The 26,790-nt window shown below is 39.6% G+C and overlaps 3 protein-coding genes across 4 annotated transcripts in view; 1 reads left to right on the plus strand and 2 right to left on the minus strand.

Annotated features, from left to right (window-relative positions):
* LOC127974898 (dual specificity protein kinase Ttk) overlaps nt 1-8,600 on the minus strand; it is a 10,567-nt gene extending 1,967 nt beyond the window's left edge. Inside the window, exons 1-19 of one of the 2 annotated variants that reach the window (XM_052578463.1) lie at nt 8,407-8,600; nt 7,791-7,887; nt 7,273-7,495; nt 6,946-7,052; nt 6,713-6,856; nt 6,317-6,413; nt 5,836-5,917; nt 5,642-5,751; nt 5,060-5,156; nt 4,824-4,929; nt 4,514-4,733; nt 4,334-4,440; nt 3,884-4,027; nt 2,598-2,722; nt 2,378-2,508; nt 2,167-2,296; nt 518-610; nt 279-436; nt 44-195 (exon numbers count right to left, since the gene is read on the minus strand). In XM_052578463.1, coding sequence (XP_052434423.1) covers nt 44-195; nt 279-436; nt 518-610; nt 2,167-2,296; nt 2,378-2,508; nt 2,598-2,722; nt 3,884-4,027; nt 4,334-4,440; nt 4,514-4,733; nt 4,824-4,929; nt 5,060-5,156; nt 5,642-5,751; nt 5,836-5,917; nt 6,317-6,413; nt 6,713-6,856; nt 6,946-7,052; nt 7,273-7,495; nt 7,791-7,878 — 2,314 coding nt within the window. In that variant the 5' untranslated portion in view covers nt 7,879-7,887; nt 8,407-8,600. The remainder of the gene's footprint in view (nt 1-43; nt 196-278; nt 437-517; nt 611-2,166; nt 2,297-2,377; nt 2,509-2,597; nt 2,723-3,883; nt 4,028-4,333; nt 4,441-4,513; nt 4,734-4,823; nt 4,930-5,059; nt 5,157-5,641; nt 5,752-5,835; nt 5,918-6,316; nt 6,414-6,712; nt 6,857-6,945; nt 7,053-7,272; nt 7,496-7,790; nt 7,888-8,406) is intronic. The other variant, XM_052578462.1, reaches the window with a different exon arrangement.
* Nucleotides 8,601-9,165: 565 nt separating this feature from the next.
* dctn3 (dynactin 3 (p22)) lies at nt 9,166-12,956 on the minus strand. The gene is made up of 7 exons (XM_052578489.1): nt 12,762-12,956; nt 11,520-11,604; nt 11,347-11,433; nt 10,096-10,179; nt 9,905-9,963; nt 9,736-9,795; nt 9,166-9,598 (listed from the first exon to the last, which is right to left on the minus strand). The coding sequence occupies exons 1-7, from the start codon at nt 12,864-12,866 to the stop codon at nt 9,512-9,514; spliced, it is 567 nt and encodes a 188-aa protein (XP_052434449.1). The 5' UTR covers nt 12,867-12,956; the 3' UTR covers nt 9,166-9,511.
* Nucleotides 12,957-13,585: 629 nt separating this feature from the next.
* Nucleotides 13,586-25,060, plus strand: LOC127974904 (elongation of very long chain fatty acids protein 4-like). Its single transcript, XM_052578478.1, has 7 exons — nt 13,586-13,839; nt 14,211-14,301; nt 15,642-15,829; nt 17,230-17,310; nt 22,133-22,304; nt 22,424-22,551; nt 23,058-25,060. Exons 2-7 carry the CDS (start codon nt 14,235-14,237, stop codon nt 23,358-23,360), a joined length of 939 nt encoding a protein of 312 aa, XP_052434438.1. The 5' UTR covers nt 13,586-13,839; nt 14,211-14,234; the 3' UTR covers nt 23,361-25,060.
* The last annotated feature ends 1,730 nt before the right edge of the window (nt 25,061-26,790 follow it).

The following is a 26,790-nucleotide window of genomic DNA, read 5'->3' on the forward strand; positions in this document are numbered from 1 at the left end:
CCCCCTGGATGCTTTGTTCAAATGATGTATGATGAAAGGTCACCGTGTTTGTGGATGGTGTGCACCGCCTCCAGCATGTTCCTCCAGTAGCACTTCCTGTCCAGAGGGTTGACGGACTTGCGGCTGCGCAGCCAGGTGTTGAGATCCAGGTGACCGCACTCCATCAGCATGTAGATGTAGCTGCTGGTGATCTCACTGCGAGCGAGAGGAAGTCACATGATCAGGAGAGGAAGTCACATGATCAGCGAGGGCAGTGTTTCTGAGCACAACACACTCACTAGTCGTAGAGTTTAATGATCTGATCGCTGTACTGCTGAAGATGATTCAAGTGCTGGATCTCATTCTTGTAGCTCTCCACGGCCTGAGCGTCGGCCTCCTCCAGATTCACATACTTCACAGCATACACGTGCTTCTTCTGGTCAAACACCTGATACACCTGAACACACACACACACACACACAGTTAGTTCTGGATCAAAGGAAATGCTAAATGATACAGAATACGTCTTATTTCTTACCTTACTGGAGCCGCCGCGGCCGATCATCTTGAAGATGAAGAACTGTTTGCCCTTGATTGTGATGGACTCGTTTGAGAAAGCAGAGGTGGGGGTCTGAGCGAGAAAGATTCAGATTGTTCATTTAATTAACATTACACACAAAGGGAGGCAGAAATTAAGCCTGACTCCATACTGCTGTGTAGCAGTTACTTTTCATGATCCATCAATACTTGATTTTTAATCATTCCCAGATATAATTATATCATTGTTAACTCTAAATATCAGGAATGGATTTTTTACTATTGAAAAAAAAAAAAAAAAAAAAAAAAAATCAATCACTTTCAGAAATATGAATTCTTAACTTTCACCAAATGATTTTGAAACCGTAAAAAATAAATAATGATAAAAAAGTAATTTTAGATATCTGTAACTGCATTTTTGCTAGTTAAGTATCACCATGAACTGCCACTCTAATGCAATTACAGATATCAATAATTTCTTGCTAGTTTAATTTTCAGATTCACATATTCTTGACTTGAACAACTGAATTATTATGAGAAAAAAAAAAAAATTACGTTTTTCAGGAATTCAGTTGTCATTAGTGACGACAAACATTCCTGATCTCTGTCATTGTTGCGGTTACTATTAAAGGGATACTCCACCGTGTTTTCATATTAAACTATGTTTTTCCCTTACCTAAGACGAGTTGATACATACCTCTCTCATCTCAGTGCGTGCACTCGATCGCTTTGGCGCGCGGTGACACTTTGAAAGCACTTAGCTTAGTCCATTCATTCAATATGGGCCTAGCAGAGAAGCTACTAAACACCTCCACGTTTTCCCTATTTAAATACAGTTACTCGCGTAGTGTAACTCGACCTAGGACGGTAAGACAAAACAAAACGTTGTGCTTTTCTAAGCATGTAAAATGGATAACTATATTGTATGGCGGAATACCATGGCAAGTGCTTGTAAGCACTTCGTCTTGGCGCAGTAATATCTTCACTCGCAGTAATATCTTCACAAAATCCTCTCCCTCTGGTGAAGATATTACTGTCAAACATAGATTCATATGAAAACACGGTGGAGTATCCCTTTAATAAGGAAATTTTATCCACGCAAGTAAAAATGTGAGCAAAACATCTATTTCTGATTTCAAGAATTAGCCATTTTTAACAAGTGAAAACTAAAAGTAAAAATTAATGTCCAGACAAAGAAGCATGTTAATTTTAAATACAAGTTATATACGGAAAAAAACATTAATTATTTACTCATGGCATATCACACTGATTTTAAGAAAGAGTTATTTTAGTATCTCTGATAAACTACTAGCATAGTTTTTCTTAAATTTTTTTAATTCTTAATTTTCTGTTTTCTAGTGATTCCAGTTAAAGTTTTAGTATTTTTCTGTTTTTGTCATTTGTATTGGATGTTTTAGTTTTTTTTAGGACATCTACTTGAATTGAACTAAAATGAGAAATTCATTCTCTGCAATTAAATTAAATAAGTGTAAGTATATTTTAATATTTCAACTCATGTTTGTTTTCTAATGGAAAAAGTTTTTATAAAACAACAATAACCCTTCTTTGATCTGCTCTGCATGTTTTCTATCTAAAAAAAAGCATTGGGTTTCTCTCTCTCTTTGTTCCTGATGTGTGAGATGTCTTCACCTGTGACGGCTGCGGGACGCTGGACACCCGGCTCTGAGGGGTGCAGGGTAACGGAGCGTGACCCATCTTCTGAGCCGTGGAGGGAACAGACACAACCACGGGCCGCTGCTTCACCACAGGAGTCACAAAACTAGTGAGGAAGAGACGGAGAGCATGGATGAGCTTAACACATGAAGGACACGTCTGGGGCATGAGCTCGGCTGGGCTTCACCTGTTTGCATTGGGGTCTCTGTAGTTGGGCGTCTGACAGCTGAAAGAAGGGTGTGATCTGGGAGGAGCAGGTGTCCTCAAAGCATGAAGTGAAGATGAAGAGGAACCAGGCATTGTGGGAGCTTTGTGATCCTGAATGAGTCACAAACAGACTGATCATGAATCACTCGAATCACTCTGAGCTCAAGTCTCAAACACAAACACATGAGCTGTGTGCAGACCTCAGGAGACTCATGTCTGTCGATGAGAGCAGGGATCTTCCAGTCTGAAGAAGGCTTTCGCTGCTCCTCAGGAGCCTTCACTGGAGTTTCTTCTTCCTTTCTGTTACGCACTGCTTCCACACTTTCTGCAAAACCAAACATTAGTATCAATCTTTTTTTTTTGTACAACCATTTTTCACATTAACCCTTGAACACACTCAAAGCTAGTCAATGTTTGTTTGTTTGTATATAAAAACAAAATGCTAAAAATGCTAAATGTCTCATTAGGTGTAGGCTTAGGGTGGTTTTATGTAACAATCATTTAAAAAAAAAAATAATAATAATAATTCCCATTGGATTTAAGACAAAAATGTGAAGACAAAAATGTTTAAACTTCAAAGAAAGAAAGAAAGGTTCTTAAAGAAAGTAATCATATATAAAACATAGAAAAGATGTCAGTCTGCATGTGAACACAGACTAAGTATATAATTAAAAAATAATAATAATGAACTCAATTGTAGCCACTAACAGTGATTGCTTTAATGGCTCATGCAGACAATATGGTTTTACAATGGCCATATTACCACAATATAGCATGACTTCAATGAATTATGGAGGTTACTGGAGAACTATTTTATGCATTATATTAAAAAAAACTATATTAAAAATGATGAGGTCTCTTCATTTCAACTCAACAGCAATACATTCAGTCCCGACACAGAAGAGGTTTTCAGTGTAAAAATGATCTAAGTATTTAGGAGCTCACGGATTTCTATGGACCCTTTATGACAGGACACACACGTGACCCCGGAGCAGTCTTAGGTAGCACAGGTGTATTTGTAGCAACAGACAGACAGACATTGTATGGGTCAAAAGTATTTTTTTATGCCCAAAGTAATTTGGATATTAAATAGAGATCATGTTTTATTAAGATATTTAGTACATTTCCTACCGTAAATATATGCATTGCTAAGAATTTATTTGGACAACTTTAAAGATGATTTTCTCAATATTTAGATTTGTCTGCTCCATCAGATTCCAGATTTATTTAAATAGCTGTATCTCAGCCAAATATTGTCCGATCATAACAAACCATACATCAATGGAAAGATTATTTATTCAGCTTATTGGAAAAATTGGCACTTAAGACTGGTTTTGTGGTCCAGGGTCACATATATGAGTCTTGTGTGAACGACACTGAAGTCCACCTCGAACAAACACAGTGACTGTAGATCAGAGACAGACAGATCTCCAGCCAAACACTTACAGATACACAGCAGGAGAACACTAAAGAGTGTGAGACGAACCTGCAGCGCTCTCTTCATGCTCCGAGGGAAGCAGACCAGCTTTACCAGAGTTGAGGTTTCTGATGGCGGTCCGCAGCAGTTCAACCGGCCGTGCGTTTGAGCTCAGCGCTTTCTGAAGAATCAGATTACTCTTCCTAGAGTTACCTGAGAGATGATCAACACATGTAATCATACAGGCATTAATCACACCCTTACTGTTAATGACACTTCATACTTCTGAGGTCACAATTATGAGCCTGCCACAATCAAATGCTTTGTGGACAGAACAAATAGACAGCTCAGATTAAACGATGCACGCACACAGATATGTGGTACATCATCTTAGAATAAAAACAAGATGCTAAACTCAACAGTTGGATATATTCTAGGTGAACACTTGCATGCAGATGATCTCAAAGCTAAAAGACTTGGTACTATATTCTTACTAAACCAACAAACGTCATGCATTACCTTGTGAGAGCTCAAACTGAGCGTGTGCGATATGCACAAACGCAAAAGCTTTACAGTGCGATCTGGCAATACTGAAATGATCTGGAGCGTCTTCTGGATCTTCGATCCTGTAGAGGAGACCAAGAATAAATGACTGCGGACTATCAGCTGCGGATATGAGACTTTGTGCAGTCCACTCACCCCTTCAGCTCTGCATATCGCACCAGCATTCGAGCATAGCTTTCTGTTTTGCAGTGATTGGCCAAAGGAAACCTGGCGAACACTTTAGAATAACAGTCCAGGAGTTTGGAGAGAAACGCGGCGTCTGAAGCAGGGTCTCCTCTCTTCTCCAGGTTTTTCAGGAAGATCTGACAGCTTTCAGGAGTGTTGGTGCTGATGAGCTGATGGATGTCAGTGGTTTCTGTCAAAGAATGAAATATATCAGAAAAAAACAACCCCAACACCTTAAGATAGTTTTGAAAAAAGTGATATGATAATAGTGAAGAGCTACCTTCAGTCCGAGCGGTTTCTCTTCTCTCGGCTCTCTGCAGGAGTGCTGTGATGGTGTCGCCTTCTTCAGTGTTCCTCCTCAAATGATCTGGACTGATCACAGGAGGCTGAACAAACAACACCATCAGGATTATTAGCTTCACACAGTGAACCTTCTTTCTGAACGCTGTACCTATGACTCGTGACTCTCAGCACTGGTGAGCTGAAGTCTCTCTTCAGGCCGGAAGCCTCTCATACCTTCAGGTTTAGTAGACTGTAGGAGTCTCCATCTGGAGTGCCTTTCTTTGAGGAACACATGGGGAACGCAGAGCGCACATTTGAACCACTTGTTTGCCTGGAGAAAATCAAACATTAGAGCTTGATTTAAATTGAAAACAGTAGCCGCATTTCCACTGTCGGGCCAGTGTGAGCCAGGGCTTAAAGCGGGCCGGGCGGGCTCAAAGCCAGTAGCACCGAGGCCAGAATAGCGCAGGGTCTCCACAGTCAGGAGACTTTTGCATCGCTTATAAATATTTCTGCCTTGTTTAGTGATTATAATCCACATTGGATCAAGTTATTTCAAACACTTGCTGCTAACTAAGAGTGAGTTTTGAGCTCAACTTACTTTAAAAAGTCTTTAATACTGGTGTTAAAGCTGTTATCTTTCTGAAATGATCCCCAGTGCTGACGCTCTCCAGACACGGAGAAACCCCGCCTTTGTTTGTAACCCCTCCTCTAGCCCCAGCTGGCCCGCTTTGGCCCAAGGTTATCATCAGGCCAGGTTTAAGCTCGACAGTGGAAACACGGCTAGTGTGACTATAAATTGAGACACTCTCTCACCTGGAGAAAGCAGCGGCGTGTGCAGCAGGAGCTTCTGGTTTCTGAGCACCGTCACAGTCACTGCTCTCGTTTTCAGGGATAGAGAGAGGCACCATGGGAACTCTTTCTGCCTACAGGAAGCAACACAAGCAATCACATCAGTGTCCACTTTGGCGTGCTGTGTGCTGCCGGACTGACGTCCTCTCTCGTCTTACCATGACTGTTCTTCTGTGTTGGGACCCTGCTCTCCACACAGGCATGTTCACGTTCTCTGCTGGACTCAACTTCTGATCGCTCCTGGAACGCAGGGGACACTCGTTCAGAAACACAGTCATATTGTCAAATACTATTACAATTTAAAATAACTTCTATCTGAGCGTAAAGAAAATAAATACTGCTCAAGAAACGGTGTTAAAAACAGTCACTCTTATAATTTTGTAACATTATAAATGTTACTTTTGATCATTAATGCATCCTTTCTGAAAAAAAAATAAAAGAAAACAATTGTACTGACCTAACCATTTTTTTTTGTTACAATATGTGGCATTATTATGTGATGTGTTTTTTTTTTACTATATGTTATTGTTATATGTTAATGTTATTCTTAGCCTTTTCATTATTTTCAATTCATTGCTTGATTTAACATGCCCTGCAAACTGGTCATGAATTTCCCCTAAAGAGCCGAACTCATCATACCCGAGGAGAGAAGAGCCGCTGGTCTGCAGGTCACATGCTCCTTCAGATCTTCTGGAGCTGCTGCTCACAGACTCGTGCGCATCGTCGTGTGCAGACACTACACGGGGCATTTAACAGACAGAACAAGAAGAATACATTACAGGATTTCAATCAAATAGAAAACCCTCGTGTTGTTCCTAGCTCCAACCTCTGTTACTGACATTTTTTAATAATGCACTGGTCATTTTTCACTGGACTTACAACTGGACACAGAATCAACACTTTAGTCATAGGTGCCAGCTTTTTTCCCTCTGTATAGCAGATTGTGAGAAAGTCACAATTACCTTTTTTTCTATATCGGAAACAGGCTTCCATTCAACACCACAGTATAAAGTATTCGGCATGATGTAAACTAACCTGTTAAGTTCTCCTTATCTTCATGCGAGAGGAGCTGGTGTTTGCCCGTGTTGAGATTCCTCAGCGCAGCCTCCAGAACACGTCTGGGTTTAGCATTCATCTCAAAAGCCTTCTGAAGAATCAAAGTGCACTTCTTAATGTTCCCTGGAGAGAGTGAAAGCAATGAATGACCTCGTGTTCCTCTCAATCAGGCACAAGCTCACCACATGCCTCAGGTTTTGAAGTCTCCTCACCTTGTAAAAGCTCAAACTGAGCGTAAGCAACGTGAACGAAGGCAAAATCCTTACAGTAGGATCTCGCTATGTCAAAACTAGCTTGTGCATCATTTACATCTTGGATGCTGTTGATGGAGAGAGAATAAATTAGATAATGCATTCAAATATTGCCAGTTGAAAGAAAGTAAGAAAAAGTTCACCTAAAGCAACATTTCAAAGCATATATTTAGTATGTTGTATAATGGATAAACAAAACTATTCTGTAAAGATCATTATAAACAGAATTTCCATGCTGATGAAAGACTGTTAGAAGTCATTTCAGATCCCAGTGAAACAGAGACTTACGCCTTCAACTCTGCGAATCTGACCAGCATCTGGGCGTAGCTCTCAATCTGGCTGTACTTGCCCGGCGGCATGCTGGAGAAGACACGCGTGTAGCCGTCGATGAGTTTAGCGAGCAGGCCGGGGTCTGTCTGAGGATTGCCCTTCCTCTCCAGATTGGTCAGAAGCGTCCGGCAGGTGTCCGGAGAGTGAGAGCTGATGGCCTGGTTGATGTGATCCGTGTCATCTGTACAGAGGAAAAGCTGGAGATGTTCTGCTCTGCTCGACTAACAACCCAGGACCTTGTTATGGCCAATTCATTTTCATGCCTTTTGCATTCTTTCATAATTAGGATTGTTAAAAAAACATTTCAGAGACTGAATATTTCAGACAAACGTTTATGTTGAAACTACAGCAATCTCTTCAAGATTGTGTTCAATTCCGTAACATTCCCAGGTCTGGATTTCCCTGATGTATCCGTGTTTTAAACTGTGGGATACGAGTAAGCATATGTATCACCGTAGTCTGGAGGTTCTTCTTACCATCAGTGTATAACTTCTTGATCTTGGCCAGCCGCTGACACAGCATGGCGATCTGCATCTGTCTCTCTGTGCTCTCTTCTTCATCCATCTCTGCACACTGAACAACACACCACACACTTCAGTTAGTGTACTGCACTGACCTCTCAGGAGAGATGACAGGATAGTTCAGTCTATGCCTGTCATTACAAACATGTCTCACCAAAGCCTTAATGGATCTTAATATATTCCAAGTGTACAAACCTAAATAACTAGGCCCAGGCTTTGCCAAGACAACATTCAAAGCTTGTTCTGATGACATTACACTTAACGTAAAGTTCGTCATCCCTGTCTGGAGCCCTTTCAGCATCTGAGCTAGTTCTTTATCCACTAAACTAGAGCTTAACTCTCATCACATGTATCATATGACGGAATAGTTTTTAACCTGCTGTGATTATTAACCCGTGGCCGGATGCTAACTAACTTAGCCACCCGGCTAAACTTACTTTACAACAGAAAATTCCTCGTTGACAATCGTGTATTAGTGATTTAAGTATTACCCACCTAAACATAGACGCACTAAATCGCATTGTTGGCATTTTGGACGATGTTATAGAGTATTTTAAAGCAGTATACTTACAGAGACGGAGAAAGCAGGCAAATTTGACGATCGAGCGAATGTTTTGTTGAAAAAACCGTTTCAAAATCCGCGACTTCCACCCGACCGCGCGTTCCTATTGGTCCATTTGTATTCCACGTGACCACTTCACATTTAAGGGGCGGGGCTTCAGCAGCCGTCGTCTTTCCTTCTTTGAGAGAGATTTGGAGAAGCGCGGATGACGGAACAAAAACCGTGTCATATATAAAATAACAGAATTCATCCTGTTAAATATAAAGTACTACTTCCTATGTAGATGTAAAGATGTGTAGAATTGATAGGACATAAACAAAATATTTATAACTATGTGGAATTAATATAATGATTAATTATATTAAATGTTTTCAATTTAAAAGAGATGTGAGAAGCATTTTTTATAGAATACTTATTATCATGTAGAGTTCCACATACATCCAATAAAATAAGCTTTATTCAATCCATGTAAATGTAGTTTTAAACTGTAGTTTTAGTTTACCATAAAAAATTGGTAGAAATGTTGCTCATAATTTATTTAAAACATCTGCTAGCTCCGTTATCTTTCGTGCCAAAATCAGTTTGACAATTCAAGTTTAATATCTTTATTCTTAATTTAGTGTTTGAAGTTCAATATAACACTGTAAACAACCTGAAAGATGTCTCCAGTAACACTATTTAATAAATGTGCGGTTATGTTTAACAGTCACTCGTAAAACTGTAAAAACTAGATGCATTTTTGTGAATAAATAAAAGACAAATACAACATACAGCGGCACTTTCTTTTATTTATGATTATTTCTGGTAGTGAAACTTTTCTAAAGGTGTTAAAAAAAAACAAGCTCATACACAAATCATTCCTTGCTGGAATAAATTAAATAGAAATCAAAAAGAGTTTACTGAAAGGTTGGAATACATTTTCCAGGCAGAGAAATGTTAATGTACACAAATGTAATGAGCATTTAATTACTTATAATATTGACCACATTGGTACATAATGACTCAAAATTTTGATATATGCTAGATCGAAGACCTTAAACAACACTTACTAATAAACAAGGTATGTTTAGGAATGACAGTGCTGTTTTATTAATCATATCTGCACATCTAAGCATTAGTCCATCTGCTGGCCTTGCTTGGGTCCTTCCAGCTTGCGGAGAGTTTCATCCCACTGTGAAAACTGCTTCGATAAGAGAAACATCTGTGGGGGAAGTTAAGGATAAGGCATTCATGTGAATAAATTCAGCTCGTTGTGTGCTGTGTTTAGCTCCAGGGGGATCTTAACACATGGCAAGCAGCGCAAGAATTAAATATAACTTTCACCACGAGGAAGGATACCATTTTGTTGTATTCTTCAAACAGCTTCTTCACTTCAGCAGACAACTCTTCATTCTGGTCCTGTGGAAGTCAATCAGGATTAACACAGGTTTATAGAGGAATACAGATCAGAAAGCTTCTGGACATGTTGTGATTATTGAGAGCATTTGTTGAGCAATATTTGTGTCACCTGCTGTTGAATGTGAATCTGTGACAATCGCTGCACTTTAGTGGTCAGCTCGGGGACCGCTGTGATGTGAGGGAGAATATATGAAAGAGGGGAAAAACAGTGTTGTTATGAATACAAGCAGATGACTGAAGTCAGACTTAAAGAAAAGGCTTGTTTATATATCTGTGAAATATTTGTCAGGAGTGTCTGACCTTTGATGTGGCTGCTGTCCAGAAGAGGCTGCAGATTGTGCACCTGCTCCAGTAACGTGGCCTGAGATCGCAGAAACTCCTCCTCTGTGGAGAAAGAATGAGGTTCAGACGGTTTAGATCAGTCCATTCACAGATATGACATGTGTAGTGGTTCTCCACTGGTGAAAAAAAATAAAAATAAATTCTTTGTATGCATGTATGTATGTTTCTAGCTCACAACTAAGTCAGAATACCTTTTTAGACTGTGACAGAACAAAAGCATTGTGAATTGCGAACTGAGCTGTGAAATGTAAACTCACAATTGCAACTGCAAGAAAAAGTCAGAATTGTGTATTTTTGTGCAGATTCATCTGTTACTTTCCAGCATTTGATCTTATTCTTACAAACCATGATCCAAACTATAAGGTTATTAAAAAAAAAAAAAACTATTCAAACTAAAAAGGTTCACCTGCAATGATGGTTTGTTCCAAATATAACATGTTTTTGTGCAGTGTGTGCGTGAAAAACCCTTTTTTATATTTATTTTTTTATACATAGGCTGCATTGACACTGCAGGTCTTGATCCCCAAATCCGATTTTCTGACTATATCCGATTTTTTTGACGACCTGCTTACATCATCTTTTAAAAGTGACCCGTATCTGATTTACACGATACACTGCTGAAACTACCAAACGTAGACGTTCTGACCCAGAAAATGAAGTAAAACAGCATAAATATAATGGATGCAAATAAAATTATACAGTGTTTTGCTTTCCACAATATTTGAAAAGTAAACAAAAAAAATCAGCAGAACATTGGTCTCGTACAGCGGAGAAAGAGAGGAGAGCCTTGTTGCAGCCTGGGCAAATTTCGCGTCTATAATAAGTCATGTGATCTCGGTGGTGTCCACCTGAGTTGACGTCACTTTTTTTAATGACGTACGACTTGCATTTACTGGGGAATATCTGATTTGTCTGCTTACATGGCACATGCTAATGCACGTATCTGATTCATATCTGATTTATTACCACATATGAATGAGGCCTGAATCCGATCTGAGAAAATCGCAATCCATGCATTTTTTTCCTGCTTACACGTTCACCGGTCATATCTGATCTGTGCCACATGAGGGGAAAAAAATCGGAATTGGGTCACTTGAACCATGCAGTGTAAATGGGGCCAGAATGTTAATAACTGCATATTGTTGGGCCTATGCAATCTTAAGGACTGATTTGATATTTGTCGACACGTGTGAAAATCAGAGCACTAACCTGCCAGAATGAACTCTAGTTTCATTGCATCTGGCACACAAATGAAGTCTGTGAACTGGGGGTCCAAATACTTCAGCAAATCTTCAACTGACAGAAAGAAAAATGATGAGGAAACATTAATGCATCAACATCAACAGTGTTTTGATTACAGTTATTAAGGGAGAGCTTCTCACTCTTCTTGTGAAGGATCTTGACTCGTTCTCTCTTGTTTGCGGTGTTTGCCAGAGCAGCACTGATCCTTGTGAGGGATTCAGCACACTGAGGGAAGAAACACAGATGAGAAATACAGCAAAACACACACAAGCTGCTAAACTAAAAGATAGATTTCAGAAGGATCTCCAGTAGTGCTGTCAAACGATTAATCGCATACAAAATAACAGTTTTTGTTTACATAATAAATATAAACAATGCATACATTTATTATGTATATATAAACACATATGCATGTATATATTTCAGAAAACAATTGTTTATATATTAAATATATTTATACTATCATTACTGAGCACACCACTTTTAATCAACTGTTACTTTTGAGCACAAAAATTATTGTGAATGCATTTGTGATTATTTTGCAATTCATAATGTATTTATGCCATTTTTAATTAGCAAGTATTCAATTTGTTAGTGATTATATTTAGACCAGTTGTTTCCATCAGGCATTCATTCACACAAGTACTAGAATGTATTACAATGTAATTGAATTCAGTTTACAAGTTTGCAAATGTCTCTTTTGAACCACTCAGTAGCTGATTTGAGACTCAGTAACCGCTGAAATGTCATGTGAACTGCACGAGTATATACAGACACACTTGATTGATAGAACTCAAGGGCGCTTGATGTGCACTGGTGAGTGCACTAACCCCTAGACACTGATGGAGCGCTGTTAAAGGAACTCTAGACGCTCGATGTACACTGTTGAGCGCACTAACTAGTAGACACTGATGGAGCGCTGTTAAAGGAACTCTAGACGCTCGATGTACACTGTTGAGCGCACTAACTAGTAGACACTGATGGAGCGCTGTTAAAGGAACTCAAGGGCTCTGGATGTGCACTGGTGAGTGCACTAACCAGTAGACACTGATGGAGCGCTGTTAAAGGGACTCAAGGGCGCTCGATGTGCACTGGTTAGAGCACTAACTAGTAGACAGAGGAATCCACGGTGTTTGTGTGTGCCAGAGCCACGCCCGCGGTGTGACCAGCTCTCACTACACAGATAGAGAACATTACGAGAACAGCACATATTATAAGAAGAGCGAGACTGACTTATATTATGATCTAAATATCATCTGTCTGTCAAATCAACCTCATTAAACACACACACACACACACACACACACACACACACACACACACACACACACACACACACACACACACACACACACACACAGAGCGCTCAGAGGGCGAATCACCTTCACTGGTTTATTGGTTCTTCCTCCTCCTCTTTCGCCATAAACGCGCTTCTCGAGCAGTTGAAGGCGAGCGTCTAGCTCATCTACATTGTTTTTTCCTTCCATTTCTGTTGTTGTCCAGTGGCTCTTCTCTAAACCGGAAATGACGTATCGGGAAGCGTCTTCTTCTGCGCGTCACGATGCCGCCGCCTCTGCCGCCACGGTCCTCCCTATGGGTCCTCCAGCTCAACCGATATTTATTATATTCTCTGACAGCTTTAGAAACACTGTATAAAAGGTGAAATATTTTACACTTGAGCAGAGATCAATTACATTTGACATGGATGCTCAGACTGGTTTTAATTTTAGAAAGTGTTTTACTGACGTTATTGTTTCACAAACAGAATGTGCCTCAACATTATTTTGACACTTAAAGAAAACAAAGCATTACAATGCCTAACATTTGGAATATTATGATTCAGTCTTGGAGTCTTGATGCTTTCATTTGTTCCTCAATCCTTTTTATTGAGGTTTCAGCAGCAAGAACAGTTAAAACGCAGACATCCATATATATATTTCAATTATGAAAATTATGGCCTTAAACTTTTAGTAAGAATTTGAAAGAGTAGAAGAAATATATCATTATGCCTATTTAAAAAATGTAGAAATGAAAATTAAAGATTTTATCTAGATCCTAGAAAGATCTAGATAAGAAATATTTATCTAGAAAGATAAGATCAGATCCTAAGTGGTATGTGCTATAGCAAAAACAAACAAACAAAAAAAAACTTTAATATAAGATATTAATAATTTTAGGAATGATAATCAAGAAAAGATGCCGTGTTTATTGAGCTCGAGAGTCCGGGAGTGAAGGGTGCACCTGTTCTGCGCATGCGCAGTGGCGCTGATCGAGTCGCAGTGATGCCAGAGACCCTCTGGATGCTCCGTACACGGATGGGTTTATCACCGTCTGCTTCTGCCCCGGGCCTTTGAGCGGATCCGGTTCAATCTGGGACGAAGGTGTTGTTCTCAGCACGGAATAACGGGATCCCGGACCTCGCGCTGAATGTCATTAGAAGCGGGTTTTCATCGCGCTACGGTAAGAACGCGTTCATCGTTGTAAATGTCAGTTAAACGCTACATCTGTGACTCTGTGTGGATGCTGTGTGTGTGATTGCTGCTTCTCTTCAGCTGAACTAACACAAGTCTTCTGGGCTCTTCTGATGGAGGGTATGGTTTGGGAGAGGCTGTGATGGGTCTGCCATTGTGTGACCGAATACTTCTATTGATGCAAGTGCATCCCTCCAGCAATAACACGGCGATAAACATAATGATTCAGATGTTGTTGAGCAGATTTGTGCTGTTCTGTTTGTACTGAATTACACAATATCATAATAAACCCTTCCCCAGTTCCAGCATCACCGCATGGCTTTCCCCCTGCCTTTAACCTCTGACCTCTCTTCTTCTCAGACGATCAGGATTTGAGTCTCGGTGATGGAGATTATAAAGCATATAATCAACGACACGGTTGAGTTCTACAGATGGAGCCTGACCATCGCAGGTAACTGCTCCTGATATCAGCGCTGTGATGAATGAAGCCGGAGCTCTGGAGTCTCCAGCACTGGCTGTTATTATATTCTATATTATTATACATCTCTCATGAGACAGAGACTGCAGATTTCACTTCTGCTGAACAAGAGCAGATTCTCGAATTCAGACCAATATGCATGTTTGAAAAATGTGTTTTGGGGTTTCATGGCCTTTTATTCTACATTACCATATCTTAGATCTCTTAATCCTTTTATTTTTATTTTTTAGAACTTTTTATTTATATTTTTAAACAATATATATATATATATATATATATATATATATATATATATATATCCATATATATACATATCCACAATATATATAATATTTTTTTTTCACAAAACACAACACAAGAAACATCATCCAAGACAAGTGATAAAAATAACATAACTAATTAAAAAATTTTTTTTAATAATAATAAATAGGTATTCTGTATATATATATATATATATATATATATATATATATATTTATATTGCTGCACCTAATATGAGTGTTCACATCACAACAAACATGTTAAACTAATATACAGCCATATAATGATATAAGATATATACTGAAAAAAATTAAATAATTCAAGGATCTCTTAATCCTTAAACCCAACTTTAGCAACGACCTACTATTACAGTAATACACAATAATTAAGAGTTTATTAGACCAGTTGCTGTTTATCATCCTGAGCACAGTCTCCAATAAAAAAAAAAAAAAAAACAATCCTCTATTTGGACAAAAGTGTCTTTTCTCAGATTAATATTTACTTATTTTAATTATAATGTAAAGCCAACAAATATTTTAGATTTTTTTTTACTGCTTTTCAAATCCAAATCTTGAGGCAGGTTCACACTGAGGATGATAACAATATATTTATTTATATATATATATATCACTGTCAGTGATTTATCACTCCTACTGTTTTGGTTCTGATGTTAACTTCCCTAGTGTTATGGAAATTGAACGATTAATAAAACAAAATGTAAGTTAGGGTTATCATTACAGTTATCATCCTCGACCCTTAAGGTTAGTTTGAAAAGACATTCTTCCCAATGCTTGTGAACTTAAGCCCTCCTCTACCGCATCTATCTACATGATGGGAAAGAGAGACATTTTTGTATTTCTCTGTACAGTAAACACATAGAAAGGTTATGCAGTTTATCCCTTTGAAAAGTAACTTGTAATGTAAATTCAACAAGGACTGTGTTGTTCTATGCTTGAAATGTTTTGCCAGGAAATACTGAAGCCAGTGCAATGCAAGGGCATTAGTAGAAGGCAGTAGAAAGTGTGCTGATGGGGTTTGATGTGTGTGTGTAGACAAGCGTGTGGAGAGATGGCCGTTGATGGACTCTCCGCTGCCCACGCTGGCCATCAGCTCCTCGTACCTGCTCTTCCTCTGGCTCGGGCCCAGGTTCATGCAGGGCCGAGAGCCCCTCCAGCTGAGGAAGACCCTCATCCTCTACAACTTCAGCATGCTCGTCCTCAACTTATTCATATTCAAAGAGGTGAGCTCACACAGAAAGATGGCACCAGTTCTTGTGTTTTTAAATTTAGCCTTTAGTCATTTATTTTATCATTTTTGAAAATGATCATTTAGACTTGTTATGTTTCAGTGCACATACCTGGTTTCACCCAGAGAAAGCACTTTTGGTGTTATAAATGAATGTATTTTGACTGATTCCACAATATTAAGTGATAGAAATAAAACCATGTTACCATCTGAATGATGCCTTTAACTATTTCCCTTTTGCATTGTTGAAGCTCTATTTGATACTTTAAAGCTGCTTTGACACAATCTGCATTGTTAAAAGCGCTCTATAAATAAAGGTGACTTGTCTGTTAACTCTATAATCATACACCTGTGTTATTAGAGACTACATACTGATCCACACCAGAGAACTGCTGTCCATTACATGTGTTATAAATGTACCGCTGCTGCATTTAGCAGTGAACTGAAGCAGCCATCACTCAGGGTATTTATGACTTCATTTGGACAGAAACACTGATGGACAGAAGTCAGACTTGAGAAATGAATTAAATGAGACCAGCCAACATAGATTGAAATGAGAAAAATAACATTATTTTCTGATTTAAGCTTCCTTTTTATTGTAATGCACTTTCATAGCCTTGGTTTCTTACTTATTTTGAAAAGTCACTTTTTTATTTTCATTAAAGGAGTAGTTCACCTAAAAATTATCATTTGATGTAAATGTATTCATCCTTCCAACATGTAGATGAGTTTGGATATTTGGAGAAATGTAGCATTGCATCAGTGACTCATCAATGGATGCTCTGCAGTGAATGGGTGCCGTCAGAATGAGAGTCCAAACAGCTGATAAAAACACCACAATAATCCCCAGCACTCCAGTCCATCAGTGAACATCTGGAGAAGACAAAAGATTAAACACATCCAGCATTAAGACGTTTATAACTAATTTAACAAGTATAACACTTACTCCAGTGAAAACATCCATCAAAATCCAGCCTGTTAGAGCGGTTTCATCATGTAAATCTGTGCAGATTTCTCTCCTGATTCAGACCAGATGACTGATTGGATTGGTGTGGATTATTATTATGTTTTTATCAGCTGTTTGGACTCTCATTCTGACGGCACCCATTCACTGCAGAGCATCCACTGATGAGACACTGATGCAATGCTACATTTCTCCAAAACTGATGAAGTAACAAACTCACCTACATCTCAGATGGCCTCAGAGTGAAGACATTGTCAGCAAATACACATTTTTTTTGTGAACCATTCCTTCAACATACATCTTTCTCAGTGATAGTCTTTGTCTTTACATATGGCATTGTCAGAGTTGCTGTCGGTTTTAGGCATTAGATGAAGAAGCTAATGATGAGGACCAACCATTTAAAATCTTCCAAACGTCTCTTTGTGTTCCAGCTCTTCCTCGCTGCACGAGCGGCTAACTACAGCTACATCTGTCAGCCTGTGGACTACTCAGATGATCCCAATGAAGTGAGGGTGAGTGAGCCTAGCACAGACTGGCAAGCATTATTCCCAAAGTGTGTTAATGGAGCGGGAAAACTGGGGATTTGGGTTTCACTCTGTCACAAAACATTAACACACTTTCACTCACATACATGGAATCATTACAGCTAGACGGAGCACCATTGAACTGAATTTGAGGTGAATTAGGAAGCATTGATGTATTTTTAGTTTGATACCAAATAATTTCTTGCTGTCATTCCAATTAATGATCCTGTGGCCATTTAAACACAGTCAGGAACTGAGAGGGAGCCAGTTCTTAATTTCTGAATTTGCCCAGCTATGATTTTCAGTGTGCAAATATTAAGTCGTACCTGTGTGAGGACACAGATGATTGAAAACAGCTGAATCTTTAGCCATATGCACTGAAAAAAAGTCTAAGGACTGTGTCATGTATTTAAAGGGGTCATAACTTTGAATCAAGAAATGTAATTGTCCTTGATCTTTGGACATGTAAGAGGTCTTTTTGCCATAAAAACATCCTGTACGTTTCTGAGCTCAAAACCTCTTCATTAGTCCAAAAAAAAAAAAAAAAAAAAAAAAAAAATATATATATATATATATATATATATATATGCAGGAAATATGATGCAGGAAAGTGTAATTCTTAAAAAGAATTCAAAATAAACTGTTAAGGTGTTTCGTAGTTATCTTTATTTATAACAGGTTAACTAAATCAGACAATAGATTTATTTCATGTGAAAATTCTACTTTCATATTGTAAAAAGTCAACGATCAATAGGAAGGAAGAGAACGGGGTTGGAGGGACTGCTTCTGGTGAACTTTATTAGGTACTCAGTAAATAAACAAAACGTTGCTCTACCAGCGCTAAATATAGCACAATTTGTATACAACAATGTTACAGGCCTCTCCAGAGCAGGCACCGTCTTCCCACCAGCTAGCAGTCCGTCTCTCACTCCCAGGCTCTTATGTGGTCTCTCCACGCCCATTACTGGAATCAGACACAGGTGTTTGTCATGAGCATTTGACCCACTTATTCACCGCTCGTCTCCCAACTCTCTCTCCCACTGCTAACCTCGCTGAACCATGCTCCCCTCGCCACATACTCCCACCACCTGATTCAGGCCGGGGATCCATTCCTGGAGAGGAAGTCGGGCTCAGTCATGTGTACACCCAGTCTGTGGACCACCTGGAACTCAAAAGGCCAGATACCAACGAGTGATCCACGCATTGTTATCCTTCATGCGGTGGAACCACTGCAGAGGGGTGTGGTCCAAACAGAGAGTGAATTCCATCCCAAAAGATAAAACGTAACGTAAAACGTAAACGGGTCTTAATATGTAGCGGAAAAAACACCCAATCTGGCAACACCAGCCACCAGTGTCACACCGCCGTCCGCCGCATGCGTGACGCGTCATCAAAAAAAAAAAAAAAGCATGCAGGCGATAGCAGCATGTAGCAAGAAGGCGTATCTTCATTTAAAATAATTTTATGATGTTTATGACAAGGTCGGTGAGAATGGGAGACAAAGCATTAAAGCAACAATGCTGTCCCCTCAATGCTAATGTTAACCCTTGGATATGAAGATGAAATCTGACGCATAGCTTCATTGTTAAAACTGATAAAATAATTGGTGTCTGTGATTCTATATGGGCTGTTGCAATAATTTTGAAAAATAATAGCTCGCAGCAACATATGGAAAAAAACAACTATGAACTAGTTCATTTTTGGAACTTAGTGAACTTAGTTCAAAATTTTGAAGTTTGAACTATGAACTGAACTAGTTGATTTTAAAATTTGTGAATTGAACTTTGAACTAGTTCATGTAGAAAGAGAACTTTCCCAACACTGCCACCTGATGGCTAAACACTCCTTCTCTATGGTGCTGTACTTAGTCTCTCTCTTCGAGAGCTTGCGACTAATGTACTGCACCGGCCGCTCCTATCCCTCCATCTCCTTTGACAGGATTGCACCCAGCCCTCTGTCCGATGCGTCAGTCTGCAACAAGAAGGGGAGAGAAAAGTCAGGAGAATATAAGAGCGGTCGGCCACACAGAGCAGCCTTTACTTGGGAAAAAAGCCCACTGGACCGGATCTGATACTTCCTTTTTAGTGTGATCAGTCAGAGGGCTGGTGAGGTCCGAATAATGAAGGAACAAACCGTCTATAATATCTCGTCTCTCCTTCTTTTTTGTCTTAGGTCTCGGGCAAGTTGCAATCGCTGCCATCTTATTAATTTGGGGACGCACCTGCCCGTGACCCTAGTGGTACCTGACCTCCACTTGCCCAAACACACACTTCTTCTGGTTGACCGTGAGCCCGGCCACTCTCAGCGTTCTCAGATCAGCCCTCAAACGCTCCATATGACAGTCATTGCTATAGATGCGGCATGGGGCATGGGGTCGAAGAATACGGTCCGCTGAAAAGTGTCCGGTCCTGAACAAGCCAAACGGAAGCGTAAAGAATTGTTGTATTCCAAACAGTGTTGTGAAAGCTGTCTTTTCTTTAGATACCGGCGATAAGGGGATCTGCCAATACCCCTTTGTTAAATCCAGTGTCGAATAAAAATGAGCTGTGCCCAGCTGGTCAAGCAATGTCAATCTGCGGCATTGGATATGTGTAGAATTTCAACACAGCATTTACTTATAGCGATAATCCACACAGAACCGAACCGAGCCATCCGTTTTAGGAACTAAAACTATCGGCTCGCCCAGTCACTGTTGGATTCTTCTACTACCCCCATTTTTCTTCTAATTCGGTCTGAACCACTTTTTTCGTGTGTTCAGGCAAATGATACGGGTGACTGCACACTAGTATTCCTGTCTCTGTCTCTATAAGGTGCCGAATGAGATCCATTCAATCAGGTAGGGGCGAGAACACATCGACAAACTCTGCCTGCAACTTGGCTACATCAGAGAGCTGGGAGGGTGAGAGATTATCTTGTCCTGGGGCCAGAGCAAGAGATTGAGATTTAGTGCTCACTTCTGGACCAAAATCTTTTCCATTCATTACCGTCGCCAGAATCACTGACTCACTCCATTTTTTTAGGAGGTTGAAGTGGTTAATCTGATGTGCCCTGCTCCTATCTGTTCAAACCTCCTCATAATCGAGATGTCGTATGACCTCGAACGGTCTTTTCCCCTTTGCAAGTAATTTAGAACTCGAAGTTGGGAGCAATAAAAGTACTTTCTCTCCCTGTGAAAAGTTTTCTAAGCGGGTTCCCTGTTGTACAACCGGCTTTGTTTGTCCTGAGCCTATAACAAATTCTCGATAGATAGCCGCCCCAAAGTGTGGAGTTTTGTTCTCAGGTCCATTACATATTGAATAAAATGTTTACTTTGAGAAGATTCTTTTAGGACGTCTTAACCCCGCCTGGGATGACGTCCATATAGAAGCTGGAAGGGGGAAAACCCAGTGGAGGCTTGCGGGACCTCTCGCATAGTGAACAAGAGGGGTTCCAGCCATTTGTCACAATTTTTGGCATCCCAGTGAACTAACTTATGAATCATGGCTTTCAAAGTGCGATTAAATCACTCCAACAGCCCGTCAGTTTGTGGGTGATAGAGGCTGGTGCGACTCAACTTAATGCCCAATAATTCATACAGCTCGCATAATGTACGTGACATAAAAGCCATGCCTTGGTCTGTGAGGATCTCTTTCAGGATCCTCACTTGGGGGATTAATTGAAACAGATAGTCCCCAACACTCTTGGAGGAGATGCTGCGGAGAGCCACTGCCTCAGGATATTGTGTTGCATAGTCGACCAGCACTGATGCAAAACGATGCCTTTTTGTGGATTGCTCCAATGGTCTGATGAGGTTCATCCCAATTTTTTCGAAGCGGTAGAGGGCACAATGGCGCTTTTGGGGAGGCTGGTGGATTTACCAACTGACATTCACGACAAGACACGCACCACCTGCGCACATTGATGAGTCCTGGAGCTGTTGGGCCATCACGAAGGGTCGGCCGCTCTCTTCCATGTCCAGTGAACAGAATCACTGGAGATGTTGCTCCGGGCTTCAGCTGACCTGCTGGATGATGGCCCTTTTAAGGTTGTCAAAAACCAGGAGGATCCAGATGGGCAGTTGCTGAGCAGCCACCTGTGCTTCCCCAACAGGGGTATCAGGCACACCGGCCAAACAAAACGTTCCGCCACTAGGGCTCTCCAGAGCAGGCACGGTCTTCCCACCCACCTCCCTCCATCTGTCGTTCTCTACAAAGCTCTTATAGGGTCACTCCACATCAATTACTGGAATAAGACACAGGTGTTTGTCATTTGCATTTGACCCACTTACTCACCGCTCACCTCCCAACTCTCTCCCACTGCAAACTGAACCACGCCCCCCTTGCAACACATATTATACTTAATTCAGCTTTTATTTTTTGTGAAATATATATAAGTGTGCGTGTATATATATATATATATATATATATATATATATATATATATATAAGTGACATGGCTTGGGTCTAAAAAAAGTTACACAAAAAGAAAAATGGAAAAACAGGAGATTGTCTGATTTACAGATTTTATTTCCTGATTAATCATATTATTTGTGATACACAACAAAATTTTGTTTCTCTTCTAAACTTGATTTCATCGCTTTTAATTAATGGAATTCTGAAAAATGTCAAGTCTACTAGAATTTTCTTTTATTAATATTAAATTAAACTATAGGATTTGAAGAAGTTTTATTTTTTTTTGAAAAACTAACACATTCGGTTGTAATAATTTTAAGTTTAAAGTATCTAAGTTCAGAAGTCTAAACGTATAATTTCTTCCAGTGTTTTTATTAAGAATCTACATGTAAGTCTAAAATAATCTTTTGAATTGGCAGGTGGCAGCAGCTCTGTGGTGGTACTTTATTTCTAAAGGTGTGGAGTACCTCGACACGGTGTTCTTCATCTTACGCAAGAAGTTCAACCAAATCAGCTTCCTGCACGTCTATCACCACTGCACCATGTTCACTCTGTGGTGGATCGGCATCAAATGGGTCGCCGGTGGACAGTGTGAGTATCAAATTCATAAGCACCATACACAGGAATGGAGAAAAAACTATCATTCTGTCATACTCCCTTTCAGATTGTTACAAGAACACACTGTAGATGTGTATGTCTCTCTTCCTCAGCGTTCTTCGGGGCTCATATGAATGCAGCCATCCATGTCCTGATGTACTTGTATTATGGGCTGGCCGCATTCGGTCCAAAAATACAGAAATATCTGTGGTGGAAGAAGTATCTGACCATCATCCAAATGGTAAATGCTGACCTTTTACAAGCATTTGTGAAAAAAAAAACACTGCGCGTTTGAGAATGATGTGTAATTTAAGGGTGATTCTGCAGATTGGGGTACTTAAGAAATAAATATGATTCTGATTTTAAAGTAACCTTTTATGTCAAAGTATTATATCAATTATCAATTATATCAAAATGTCTACTTTATCAATATCCAGAATTTCTCAATTTTTTTTTGTTTCTGCCAACCAGATAAATTGTGCTTTTGTAAAATCTATAAACTGTTTTATAAAATGTATTGTCTTTGCACAACACAAAATACATATTTTCCATTTATTTGGAATAATAATAATAATAATAATTCATGATTTTTACTGTTATTGTTTTTACTGTATTTTTTATTTTGTATATGAGCATTCAAAACATACCATCCCCAAAATGTTTTAATGATAGTGTGTGTTAAATAAATGTCATTTCTCCAGCTCAACCTCTGAGAGCTGATCAGTTGTGTGGTATTGTCCTCCTCAGGTCCAGTTTCACGTCACCATCGGCCACACGGCTCTGTCTCTGTACTCCGACTGTCCGTTCCCTAAGTGGATGCACTGGTGTCTGATCGGATACGCCCTCACCTTCATCATCCTCTTCGGGAATTTCTATTACCAGACGTACCGTCGTCAGCCCCGGCGTGAGACCACGGCCAAACCCGGCAAAGCCCTTCATAACGGAGCCTCCAACGGAGCCCTGAGCTCCAGCAACGGAAAGACGGACGAGAAACCGGCTGCGTCCGAGAGCGGCAGGAGGAGGAGGAAGGGCAGAGCCAAGCGTGATTAAAACGGCTGACAGGTTAAAGGTCAGGAGCTGTTCACACACCTGTGGTCAAACCCCAATGGTTACCAACAAACAGTAGGACTGCAGAGAGAGAGACACAAGTCTAGATGTAGAGAGACTGAACAATATCTTCCCTCTCCGTCCTCCTTAAAGGGACAGTTCACCCAAAAAATCATGTACTCACCCTCAAGTTGTTCCAAACCTGTACGAGTTTCTTTCTTATGTTACACACATAAAAAAAAAGATGTTTTGAAGAATGCTAGTAAACAAACAATTGACGGCAGCCATTGACTTCCATAGTACAGAAAAAAATACTATGGAAGTAGGGCTGTGCGATAAATCGATAAAGCCAGTTCTGTGATTAGTAGTAAATCTCCATCCCGTGCTTTCAGATGGAGCAGCATTTACTACACAGAGCCATAGTTCACTGGAAAAATCCGTTGATATAATGAAAACGTTCTGTGATTTGCGTAGCTTCTCATCTCAGTTACTATACGGCTCTGTAGGAAACGCTGCTCCATCTGAAAATACCACATTTAATAACATGTTTTTACTCCCAACTCACTTCACAACGTCAGTCGAGTGTTTGAAATAAATCCTTCTGAGAGATCATGTGACTCCTTACACTGAATAAGGCACGCAACATATTTCATAGTATGATAAAGGCACTGCATTATTATATACTTTATTACAAGGAAAGTTCTAAAAACCTTTATTAGTCATGTTAAATCAATGAAAGCAGTCTTCGGATGGAGATTTACTGCTGATCACAGAACCGTGCTTCACTGACGGGATGCGAGCATGAATATCGCAGCTTTTGGCTAATATCGATCGTGATTTATCATGCAGCCCTATGTGGAAGTCAATGGCTACTGTCAACTGGGTGAAGAGATTTAATGATTAAAGAGTTGTCATCTTTGGTGAACTGTCCCTTTAAGTTTGGCACATTATTTTATGTGTCTACCCTTTTTACATCATTGTCCGAATGCCAGAAAAGTCCCGCGTCTCATCAGTGTACGATGATTATAAGAAAGAATTCATGATGGGTTTTTCATCATTTATTATAATGAGATCCAAAAGTCATCCAGTGAGATTTCTTGACATGAAAAGTGTCTCCAGCGTGATCTGAGAACCAAAACCTTTTGGAAGAAGAAGATCTGTCCGTCTGTACAAAGAGGCACATGATCAGTGACACTGATAGTCACATAGAAATCTGAAATGTTTCATCTTCATTTGACAGATTTTGGACCTCACTGTATGCCATGTAAAGCATATGTCTGTTTATCTGAAGCGTTCATGTTTCTTGTTTCATTGGTCCTGTGCTTTAAAACACATCACACAGCTTCAGCTTCTCTCAGAAAGACCAATCACTGAGAATATACAGTTATATTGTGTTGTCTGATGTTACAGAACAGTGTTCAGAATCAGTCAAACCTGCGATATGAATGATGGGAAAGATAAACTTCAGTTCAGTGGCTTTGAAACAGATCTAATATCTGCTTCCATTATCAGATGAATCAGACCAGAACCGATCATTTATTGGCTCGGACGGATGCGTTTGAATTATCAAGTGTCTCACAGGATAATAAGGCTTTTAGTTTGATTGGGAAATGACTGCACCTCATAAACTGAACTAAACAGGATTGGGAAATATGTTTGTAGCTACTGTACTGTATTGTGTGTTAATAAAGTCTTAAGCTCCACGCCGTTGTCTTTCATTTCAAATAGTTTCTCAAATATATATACTGTTAAATATTTAACAATATTACTGTGAAAAAATCTTAGTCTAGTAAGTAGAGTATAATATATATATAGGCTACTATATTTCTTTTCAAAACAAGTTTATGTATATTATCAACCCACATATGATAATCATAAACACAAAACAAAACACAAACCCTCAGTAGAAACATCAGTGTGTTTCAGAGACGTCTTCCCCAGTGGAGGCCTCTTCTGTTCAGTCGCAGCAGTGCAGAGGCCTCTGCTGTTTCCTGTGTGAGCTCCGCCCCCTCATTAACTCCCAGAGGACCAATCAGAGCGCCGCCTCTCCTCCTCCACAAGACAAAGGTTTCCATGGTAACGGTACACACCTGCTCTCTGACTGATGGGATGATGCACCATCTGCTCTTCCTAACGAGTGTCTGATGCTTTAATGTGACACATTTCATTCGGCTACAGTCAGAAGAAGTGATTATGACACGTGACGAGACTGTGACTATGATGAAGTGCACAAAACACACATAAAAATGAATATTTAAAGAATTAAAGATCCTTGTCTGATAGAATTTTTAAAATCATGGAAATGTCGCCTTTCCAAACGAACACCCGTTTCATAGTCAGACAGAAGTTAGAAGTCAAGCCCAGCATGTGTCTGAGTGTCTGGACTCCATCAGAGCTCACAGGGCAGCAGACAGGCGTCTCTGTTCTTCCCTGATGCTCCACAGAGGACACACTAATTCAATCCTCCTCCTGGCTCTCAGACACTCAGATCCTCTTCTTTATTCCTCTCATCGTTCAGTTCAGCCACAGACAGCAGTAAACTACTGCAGAATACAGACAACAAAGAGAGAAGAAGATCACACAGACAATAAACATGTATAAAGACCTAATGTAAAAAACTACTCTATTTTTTTTTTAAGAAATGTATGTTTTCATTTAGCAAGGATGCTTTACATTTATTAAAATAAACTGTAAACACAGCTGTTACAAACTATTTCTATTTCAAATAAATGCTGTTCTTTTGAACTTTTGATTTTAAAAAAGTTTCCGTTTTCAGAAAAAAATTTAGTGCAGCACAACTGTTTTCAACACTGATAATAATCTGAAATGTTTCTTCAGTAGCAAATCTGCATATTAGAATGATTTCTGAAGATCTGCGCATCACAGAAATAAATTACAGTTTAACAGATATTCACATAAAAACAAACAAACAAACAAAAAAAAAGAAAAACTAATATTTCACCATGCCACTGTTTTTTAAACGTTGAAACGGTAGTGACACATAACCCAGGGTGCTGCTGATGTGAATCTGACGTCTGTAGCAGAAACTTAAAGGGATAGCTCGCCAAAAAACCCAATGAAAGTTCTGTCATCATTTACTCACTCTCAGTTCGTTCCAAACCTGTGTGAGTTTCTGTCGTCTGCTGAGCACAGAAGAAGATGTTTTATGGAATGTCGGTAAACAAACTTTTGATGGATCCCCTTCTGTGTTTATCAGCAGAAAGAAACTCATGGGTGAGTAAATGGTGACACTATCCCTTTAAGGCTGGGGTTTGTTTCAGTCCATGACATAGGTGTCTTTATGCTCACATTAAATACACTGTTCTCTGTCATATGGTTGCACACTTCATCATTACAGACTCCCAGCTGTGAAACACCCATCCATTACACTGAACAGACTCGTCACTGATGCGTTCTGCTAATGGCAGCAATT

The sequence above is a fragment of the Carassius gibelio genome, chromosome B16 (assembly GCF_023724105.1).
Source record: "Carassius gibelio isolate Cgi1373 ecotype wild population from Czech Republic chromosome B16, carGib1.2-hapl.c, whole genome shotgun sequence".
In the NCBI taxonomy this organism is placed as follows: Eukaryota; Metazoa; Chordata; class Actinopteri; order Cypriniformes; family Cyprinidae; genus Carassius; species Carassius gibelio.

Bases quoted from the DNA above. Each gene is read 5' to 3' on its own strand.
- dctn3 (XM_052578489.1), bottom strand. From the start codon at position 12,866: ATGGAAGGAAAAAACAATGTAGATGAGCTAGACGCTCGCCTTCAACTG. The intron at 9,964-10,095 runs GTCAGACACTCC...CTCACATCACAG, and splicing joins GGACAGCAGCCACATCAAAG to CGGTCCCCGAGCTGACCACT. The intron at 9,796-9,904 runs GTGACACAAATA...TGACTTCCACAG, and splicing joins AGATTCACATTCAACAGCAG to GACCAGAATGAAGAGTTGTC.
- LOC127974904 (XM_052578478.1), top strand. From the start codon at position 14,235: ATGGAGATTATAAAGCATATAATCAACGACACGGTTGAGTTCTACAGA. The intron at 17,311-22,132 runs GTGAGTGAGCCT...TTGAATTGGCAG, and splicing joins ATGATCCCAATGAAGTGAGG to GTGGCAGCAGCTCTGTGGTG. The intron at 22,552-23,057 runs GTAAATGCTGAC...TGTCCTCCTCAG, and splicing joins ATCTGACCATCATCCAAATG to GTCCAGTTTCACGTCACCAT.